The 9,599-nt window shown below is 52.0% G+C and overlaps 1 protein-coding gene across 1 annotated transcript; it reads left to right on the top strand.

Annotated features, from left to right (window-relative positions):
• Positions 1 to 1,658: 1,658 nt before the first annotated feature.
• LOC309792612 (G-protein coupled receptor 183-like) lies at positions 1,659 to 2,865 on the top strand (the record flags this gene model as incomplete). Its single annotated transcript, XM_082602336.1, has 1 exon — positions 1,659 to 2,865. One exon carries the CDS (start codon positions 1,659 to 1,661, stop codon positions 2,727 to 2,729), a length of 1,071 nt encoding a protein of 356 aa, XP_082458462.1. The 3' UTR covers positions 2,730 to 2,865.
• Between the last annotated feature and the right edge of the window lie 6,734 nt (positions 2,866 to 9,599).

Below are 9,599 nucleotides of genomic sequence, written 5' to 3'. Positions count from 1 at the left end.
AGTAGAGGTAGAGGCTGTGGGGGCAAAGGAGAGCTTCTGGGGGTGCCGGTGAGGTGTCTCCTAATCTGGGGGCTCATCACACAGACGTGTTCACTTTATGAAAATCGTCAAGGTCTACTTTTATGATTTGTGCACATTTTTGCACATGTCGTGATTTGTAAGTGGCTGCAAATTCTTTGACCTTCCTCCTATTGAGAGGTGGGAGCTATGTCTCCTCTTCTTGATTCTGGGTGGGCTGGTGACTCACTTGTAACAGCAGAAGGTGGACGTGATGATACCATACTTCCCAGGCCAGCTTAGAAAAGGTGATGCAGTGTTTCTGAGTACAGTGTGTTCATAGAAAATCTGAGGGTCAGTAAGGCCAACCGATCAGAGGATGATTGCTGTTGAAAAAGAGAGCCTGTTACTTACAGACCCCAAGAAGAGGGGCCATGCCACATCACGGGGGGCCACAGGGGGAGAGCTGGGGTGGGTCAGGAGACAGCCAGAGGAGCAGAAATGTGGGCAAGAGCCTTTACTGTGGTTTTGGTGGAAGGGAGCAGGCAAGGCAGCATCAGCAGGCTTAGGATTATTTGAATCATCTCAGGGGGCTCTGGGACAGAGGGGCTGCCCCTGGTACCTGGCCCTGGGTTGATTAGGGCAGGTGGTGGGAGTGGTTGGTTTGCGTTTGAAAAGTACGCTCAAGGGACTGGTTAACCCAGGGAAGCGCAGCCCCTCCAGGTCAGCCAGGCCCCAGGATGTCAGAGCACCAGAATATAGAAAATAAAAGACATGGTTAACAGATGGAGATTCTACCTAGTTTCCGGGACACTTTCTTTTGGAGCCTCAACCTACTGTGTAAGACACTGAGGTACTTGCAGGCCACCATGTTGTGAGGAAGCCCCCGCCTCACGAGGAGCCCGCGTGCAGGTGCTGTAGCTGACAGTCCAGTTGAGGCTCCAGCCAAAAGTCAGCGTCATTTGAGTAGCATCACCTCCAGATGGTCCCAGCCCCGCCACTGAGGAACCCTCAGCTGCTGATTCTTCCCAGCTGGGGCTCCCAACAGTGGGGAGCAGAGAAAAGCCAATCCCACAGTGTCCTGTTCAAAACCTGACTGTGAAAATAATAAAGTGTTTTAAGTTGCTAAATTCTGGGGGTAATTTGTTACATAGCAACAGTGAGTGGAACGGTATGTCACACTTCCACATAAATTTACTTAAAAAGAGGTAGGTTCTATGTACCACATCTTCTTTATCCATTTACAAAACAGAAACAGACTTATAGATATTGAAAACAAACTGATGGTTACCAAAGGGGAAACATTGGGGGAAGGGATAAATCAGGAGCTTGGGATGAACATACACACACTATATATAAGATAACCAACAGGACCTACTGTAAAGCACAGGGAACTCAATCTGTGATAACCTATATGAGAAAAGAATCTAAAAAAGAATGAATATATGTATATGTATATGTAACTGAATCATCTTGCTGCACACCTGAAACTAACACAACATTGTAAATCAACTATAATCCAATAAAGTTAAAAAATAAAGATATATGCTTTTCACGGGCATGTGGCTTCAGCAAATTATTAAGTATTACTCGATAGAGGCGTAACCCCACGGATACAATATTACATTTTAATTTTTTGTCTCCCCAAGGACCTCTATGACATGGCTTCCTGCATGGCTGACCCAAACAGCCTCGTCCACCACGCCAACTCCTGCCTTCCTCACCACCCACCCCGGGTGGTCAGCCTGATGCTCTCTTTGTTCTACACGGCCCTCTTGGTCTTCGGCAGCCTGGGAAACATCCTTGCCCTTCGCCTTGCTTACCAAAAGGGCAAGAAGATCAACTCAACAAATGTCTACCTGGTCCACCTGGCAGTGTCCGACCTCCTGTTCACCCTGGCCCTGCCCGCAACGATCGCCTACTACGTGCTGGACTTCAGCTGGCCTTTCAGTGAAGGGTTCTGCAGGCTGACGGCCTTCATATTCTACGTGAACACCTATTCAGGGATCTACCTGATGGCGTGCATGAGCATGGACCCTTACGTGGCTGTGGTCCACGCCCACCAGCGTCCCTGGCTCTGCGGACCCGGGTGGGCCAGGCTCATCTGTGTGGCTGTGTGGGTCCTGGCGTTTGTGCAGACGGCGCGCCTGCTCCTGCTCTCCATGCGCGAGCTCATGGCTGGCAGGCTGACCTGCATGGGGCACGACAGCGTCCAGCTGGTGCTCACGCTGCCCGGCATGGCCCTAGTGATCTCCACTCTGAGCTTCTGCGGGCCGGTGGGCATCATTCTCTTCTGCTACGTGAAGGTCACCATGAAGCTGTGCAGGACGGCCCGGGACAACCCTCTGACAAGCAGGAAGGGGCACCACCGCGAGGCCTGCCCGCTCACCCTGGTGGTGCTGGTGGCCATGCTTGTGTGCTTCCTCCCCTACCGCTTCAGTATCACCCAGTTCATGGTGAGAAAGGTGCTCCACCAGCCAACCTGCCCCGAGCAGAGGGCTTTCAAATTGGGCCTTCAGCTCACGGTGTGCCTCATGAACTTGAACTGCAGCATCGACCCCATCATTTACTTCTTCGCATCTACGCGTTACAGGAAATGGCTCCTCAGCATTTGGAAGCTCAAAGCGTCAGCATCCTCCTCCTCCTCCTCCCCTCCGGGAAAAAGTTCCTCGGAAGCACAAAATATCCACCAGACTGGAGGATCCTTGCCCTTAGAGGAGAATGAGGTCTAATAGGTCATGGGCTTTAAGACTGCATCTGGGGGTAGGGGGTCCAGGGTTGCGGGCCCAAAGTTTATATGATTTGGGCGGGTGTGGGTTCTTTAAGAAAAAGAATACAAAACAATAGATGCAAAATTAGGTACAAGGTCTTGGATGGTGAGGAGCCCTGAAGCTTGCACTCATTAGCTTTACGGTGAACCTACCTCTGATGTATCCTAATAAACGCCACTGCGTCCTTGGCCTCTGAAGGGTGTGTGGTTTCTTCCACGAAAAGAGTATTTTCACAGCAAATGCAGTCACGACCAGAAGAATCATTGGCTGAGTACTAGATCCACAATTTAGACAAGGTTTCCAAATTGGGGTGGCAAGTTGTTGTAAAGAGCAAAAATAGTCCCCCCCAAAAAAACAAAATTTCTAAAAGCTTGGCGCTAACGTTTACAAAAATGCCAAGGTTTTCCTGAGAAAGTCCGAAAACATGGGGAGGACGCACTGACTCCAAGTTATTGGCCCAGCCGCTTCTGGCGTCGGGGGAGTGGGGTGAGGGACTGGGTGTTGTGCACTTTTGTAGGAAGAGTCTGAATCTGGTGCAGGGGGTACACATTCCTGTATGACGTGTGTGACTGGGGACATCGCTGGGGGAGAAAGTCAGGAAAGTGGGCACGAGCTTTTCATTTGTTTTGTGTGTGTCAGAAAGCGCTTATCCATGGGAGTGTTGTTTCCATTCGGTCAAAACAAACCTTTCCGGTGCTTTCTTGAGTTTAAAACAAGGCACAGAGCATTTCCACTTGGGCGATTTTGAGTTCTGTAAAATAAAACACACATTTCCCTGCCAACGTGAGGGGAGCACCAGGGCCAGCGTGACGTCTGTCTCCGTGGCACGGGCCCAAAGCAACATGCTCACGGCCTCCGCGGTGCCCCCTTGCCCCCTACCCCAAAGCTCCAGCTCCAGACGGGTCCCCCCTGAGGTTGTCCCTGGTCCCTGACCAACAGCGGCCTCCTTCTGCTCCAGACGATCAGCTGCTTCCACCTCCCAAGTTCCAAGCTTGGGGCACTTGGCTCTTGTGCGCAGAGCTTCACGGTGGCTCTCTTGAGGGGGGGCTGTCTCATGGGGCACCAGACTGTCAGCTCCTGAGACGTCCGGGGCACAGCCTCCTCCTCTCAGCCCCCTGCATCACAGTCCACGTTACACCTGGGACAGGAGTTGGTGCTCAGCCCGCCCTCGCTGGTTTGAGCTGATGAGCATCCTTCCTCTGACGCTGCTGTGTCCCAGGAGAGCTCTCAGGGGCTCACGTCGAGGTTCTGGGCATGCTTTTCTTCCATCCTGCCCCCGACTCTGGCTCCGCTGGGCTTGGGGCAGGGAGGACACTCAGCTCCAGAGTGACCCACAGACATGGGGCTGTGGCCCCTGTGGCCAGACAGGTCCCAGCACTGAACGTCGATCCTGGGGACGTGGTGCTCACGGTGGAGGGTGCTTCCTGCCTGCGGCTGGGGCAGGAATGGTGTTTAAAGGCTGGAAGAATTTGCAAGTCTGCTCTTGGGGCCTGTGGATTGAAGGTGAAGAACCTCAGCTGAAAGGTCCATCTCCGCACCCTGAGTACCTCTCACAGGAGCCCACAGCTCGTGTCCACACCTGGCTGGGGTGAAAAGCTCACACTCACACCCTGTTTGCACTAACCCAGCCCTCATCAAAGGGCATGGAGGTGGCAAGAGAGGGCCTGGCCAGCCTGCAGTTTGCTGCCCTCACAACCAGGGGCTGCCTCCGTGGAGAGCGGCCAGGCCAGCAGGGCTGCAGACCTGTCTGACTCTGGACGTTCCAAGTCCCTCTTGGCCATCCTCCCAAGCATTTCTCATCACCTGTCCTTGCTGCACGCCAGGCTCCTCACATTGGAAGCTGCTTGGGGCTGGTTTGCGCTGAGCACCTGGAAACGGGAAGGAGGAAGTCACGTCCGGAGGGCATTTGGGAACAAAACAGGATCAGGAAAGAGGACGAGATCGTGAGCTCCGGCCGGAAGCAGCAACAATCACTGCCGCAGGAGGAGGGTGACGGCTCTCGATTCAGACAAGGCGATGATGCGTGTGACGTACAAAGAGGGAAATCTGAATTCTGAGGACTGAACCAGCCAGGGATGTTCCAAAGCCAGGCTCAGAGCGCAGACTCCTGAGCTCAGGGACTCAGGAGGGAGAAGTGTCCTGCTGAGGATTCACACCCATGCCTGAGCCTCGTTTTCCTTGTCTGTAACAATAGGGACTATAACATCTACCACATGGGGTCAGCGTGTGTGTGGTGGAGGTGGTGTTTTATGAACCAGCACCTGTGTAAACCACTCAAAACTACAGAAAGCATTTAAATGAAAACTGGCTGTGGCCATGGAAGTTTGCCGAGTGGGCTGGCACAACTCACATCAGCAGGGGTAGACATCTCATCATTACCGGGACCAGAAGGTCCCAATGCCCAGGCCACACCCAGGCCCCTAGAGCAGGGGTTCTCGAAGTGTGGTCCCCGGAAGAGCAGCATCACCACCACCTGGAGACTTGTTAGAAATGCACATTCTTGGGCCACACCGCAGACCTGCTGAACCGCCGGTCTGGGGGAGGGGCCCAGCGCTCAGTGTCTTAACAAGCCCTCAGGTCATCCTGCTGCAACTCAGGCTTGAGAAACCTGGCCTGAGGGGTCCTTGGAGACGCCAGCATCTCTCTCGCCCACGGTATGAGTTTGCTGGGGCTGCTGTAATAAAGTACCATCAACTGGGTGACTTAAAACAACAAAAACCTTCTCTTGCAGTTCTGGAGGCTAAAAGTTCAAAATCAAGGTGTCAGGAGGGCTGGTTCTTTCTGAGGCTGCGAGGGAGACTGTTCCAGGTCACTCCCAGCTTCTGGCAATTTGCTGGCAGTTGTTGGCGTTCCTTGGCTTATAAAGCATCACCTCATCTCTGCCTCCATCTTCACATGGTCTTCTCCCCATGTGCCTCCGTCTTCATGCGGCATTTTCTTCTTTTCCTAAGGACACCAGTCATTTTTTTTTCAACATCTTTATTGAAAGAAAGTATAATTGCTTTACAATGTTGTGCTAGTTTCTGCTGTATAACAAAGTGAATCAGCTATACGTATACATATATCCCCATATCCCCTCCTTCTTGCATCTCCCTCCCACCCTCCCTATCCCACTCCTCTAGGTGTTCACAAAGCACTGAGCTGATCTCCCTGTGCTATGTGGCTGCTTCCCACTAGCTATCTGTTTTACATTTGGTAGTGTATATATGTCCATGCCACTCTCTCCTTCGTCCCAGCTTCCCCTTCCCCCTCCCCGTGTCCTCAAGTCCATTCTCTACGTCTGCGTCTTTATTCCTGTCCTGCCCCTAGGTTCTTCAGAACCATTTTTTTTTAGATTCCATATATATGTGTTAGCGTACGGTATTTGTTTCTCTCTTTCTGACTTCCTTCACTCTGTATGACAGACTCTAGGTCCATCCACCTCACTACAAATAACTCAATTTTGCTTCTTTTTATGGCTAGTCATTTTGGATTAGGCCAACCCTTATGACCTCATCTTAAGTTGATTACACCTGCCAAGACCTCAGCTTAACTTGATTACACCTATTTCCAATTAAGGTCATATTCACAGGTCCTGGGGGTTAGGACTTAATCTTATTTTGGGGGGCAAAATCCAACTTATAACACCACCCATTTCTGAGCACCCCTCTTTCCAGACACTCTTCTTTGAGTCTCATCCCACCCCTGACCCCTCCCCAGCTCTAAGCCCCTATTATACCACATCAGAGCCCCATGTCCAAGGTGAGACTTGGAGGAAGGAGTAAAAGGGGTCTGTTTTAAACACTAGTTGGTCCAAAAAAAGTTGAACTGCCATGGTTTGTTTTTCAGGTCCAATCAAGACAACCTCATGTCAAAACGGAAGCATCATAGTGACCCCCTCGGAGGGCCCCTCACTCTGCGTGTGGGAGCTTAGTTCAGAGGAATGTGTAGGGTCCAGGGCAGCCCTGTAGGTATGGGCTCTACCCATACCTACAGGACCTAATGAGGACCCCCGAGTCCCATTCCAGGGCACGGACAACCAGAGGAGGTGTTGGGGAGATTCTCCCCTTGGGTGGAGGGTCTCGTGATTGCTTGACATTTTAAGGAGGAAGAATGGAGTTTCATAAACTGAGCTGGTAGATACCCAAATGTCCCTATGGGCTCTCGGCATTCTCCAGAAAGCTCATTTTCACTGAGAATCCCTGCTCCCCTGGCATCGCCACACACCACAATTTAACCACGGTCCAGCTTTCACTACAGTTTTCTCTCTTCGCCAAGTGACTGCATAGTGGTAGACACAGAGGCGAAGTCCCTCTGGCGTGTGTGTGGGTTGTGGGCAGCCAGGGTCAGGGATGGGCTGTACCCCCACCGTGGGGACTCCAACCCTGAAGGTCAGGTCACACCTCAGGCCACATGAATCCCTCATGACAGGGATGCCCTGTTTCCTCTGTAATTGTTGAAATCTTGAGGTCTACACCACCTTCCAGTGCTCACATTCTTTGATTCCAAGAAGCCCTGACATGTGCTCTGTTGCCCTAGTAGCTCTGCAGTGGGACAGGCAGGGGAGGTGGCCCATCCCAGGCCAGCGAGGCGCCCTCCTGTGTGTCTGTTTGTGTGCTTAATGCTAATGCCTCACAGTATTCCCTTTGGCCGGCTGCACATAAAGGGTAAAGTCCTAGAAACTGACTGAGGTAGGACATTGCCAGACATTCAGTCCCAGGAACACTCATCAGCTCAACCTGCTGCTGCCCCTGCCAGTAGGTGGCAGCTCAGCGGGACGGGGGAGAGCCCTGCAGAAAGGACAGGCTGGCGACACGCCGCTTCGCTTGTAACTTACAATTCTGTCTCGGGGCCGGTTTCCTCCTCAACATTCACTTCTTCATTAATTCATACATTTATCAAGTATTCGCCTAGGCTCTGAGGATACAGTGGGGATAACGGAGCCACGGCCCCTGAAACTCATGGATCACAGACCAGAAGGTGATACACACACAATTGTAACCAGACAAGGACACACAATGTGCTAAGTGTTCAGCAGAGATTGATGAAGTACAGGAGGAGAGGGTAGGGAGACTAGGACTCCCAGGTTTGGGGATAGACAGTTGGATTGATGGTGGTATCACTCCCAAGGTTGGGAACACAGGAGAAGCTATAGGGAGAAGGTGGGCTTGGGTGCCCCTGGCATGGGCGTATGGAGGTGTACAGTACAAAGCAGGACATCTAAGGCCTGAAGCCTAGAAGAGAAGTCCAGGGTGTGGGCACAGACTTGGGAGCGTGAAGTGGATGTTATTTCCAGGGGGAGTTGAGGGTCTGCTTTAAAATGTAGCTTTTATTATTATTCAGGTGTGATGAGGCAGCTTACCTGCCCCAGCGATCGTCATCCCTGTGGAGTGGGGTGAGGAGGGGCATTTTGTCAGCGTCGTGTCCTTTAATTCCATCCCCAAGGGATTTGTTACTGATGAATTGGGTTCCCCCCCAAATGCATATGCTGAGGTCCCAAGCCCCAGTACCTCCAAATGTGACTGTACTTGAAGGCAGAGTCTTTAAAATGAGGTCGTTAGGTCCTAATCCAAGATGACTGGTGTCTTTATAAGAGGAGATTAGGACACAGACACACACAGAGGGACGACCGTGTGAAGACTGAGAGAGGACGGCTGTCTACAAGCCAAGGAGAGAGACCTCCGAGGAAACCAACCCTGCCGACACCCTGACCTCAGACTTCCAGCCTCCAGAACGGTGAGGAAATTCACTTCTGTTCTTGAAGCCCCCCAGTCTGCAGGACTTCGTGGCAGCCCCCACCAGATGATAGTCTTCATCTCTCCACCCGATTTCAGGGAAATAAGTGGATCCTGCCCTCTTCTTTCAAACTTCACACCTCCTACCACCTGTTGAAAGAATAAGAGAAGCCAAGACACAGTGAAGGCTATTATTCCCACCGGTTTCCTTAGGCACCTGTAAGAGGCCTACTGGGCCCCAGGCAGCCTCAGCGAGTCGCTGGCAGCTCCAGAACCTGGCCTCAAGGGCTTTCGCGTTCCTTCATCAGGATGCCGGCTGATGTCATTTCAGCTCTGAGCACCGGGATTTCTGCGGGCGAGACGGGCAAGACCAGCAAGCACAGCCTGGTTTCCTGTGAGTCTGCGGGGTTTGCCCGCTACCTGTCTTGGTGTATCTTTGGCAGCTTTCGTTTTGACTTCGGTGGGGGGACTTGATTCAATTCAGAGGTTTAGCCTCTGGCTGGTGTCCGCCCTCATCTGGGAAAACAATGGCTGGCGTGGGGCTGGTATCAAACAGTGTTGGAGAGAAACCTGAAAAGAGAGGGGAGGAGGAGAGAGGAGGGCACAGCCAGGGAGGGTGAGGCCGGGGACGCCCCGCTCAGCGTCAACTGCGCCGAACGTCTGGTCGATGCTGTCGGGGCCCAGGGCAGGGGGCCCCCAAATGTGCACCAATGGCATATTGGTTATTTTGAATTAAAGTTACTTAAGAAACAGCTGATGTAAGAGGGACACTCTGACCCTCGTCTCTGTCTCCCTGAAGGCAGGAAATAAACCTCTCCTATGAAAGGTCCACTCCCTGCACCTGGAAGTAGAAGGACACCCTAATCCCCAGAGAGGGAGAGTTCGGGCAAAAAGCCTGTATAAGCAAACCTTGTTACTTATTTCATTGACTACCCCACGCCCAAATTCTGTTTCGATTCTTCACTAATTAAGCACCAAAGCCAAAGCTTCTTTGTCCCGTCATTTCCTCACAAATTTGTTTCTTTGTCTAAAAAGTATAGAAGCCGCCTGCTTTGGTCACTTCTTAGGTCCTGTTTCTATGAGACCTCCCTGAGTAGAATTCATATTTGTTTCTTTC

The sequence above is a fragment of the Mesoplodon mirus genome, assembly GCF_964341445.2.
Source record: "Mesoplodon mirus genome assembly, chromosome: 17".
Classification (NCBI taxonomy): Eukaryota; Metazoa; Chordata; class Mammalia; order Artiodactyla; family Ziphiidae; genus Mesoplodon; species Mesoplodon mirus.
The sequence above is the reverse complement of the archived record's forward strand: the minus strand, read 5'-3'. Positions and strand labels throughout refer to the sequence as shown.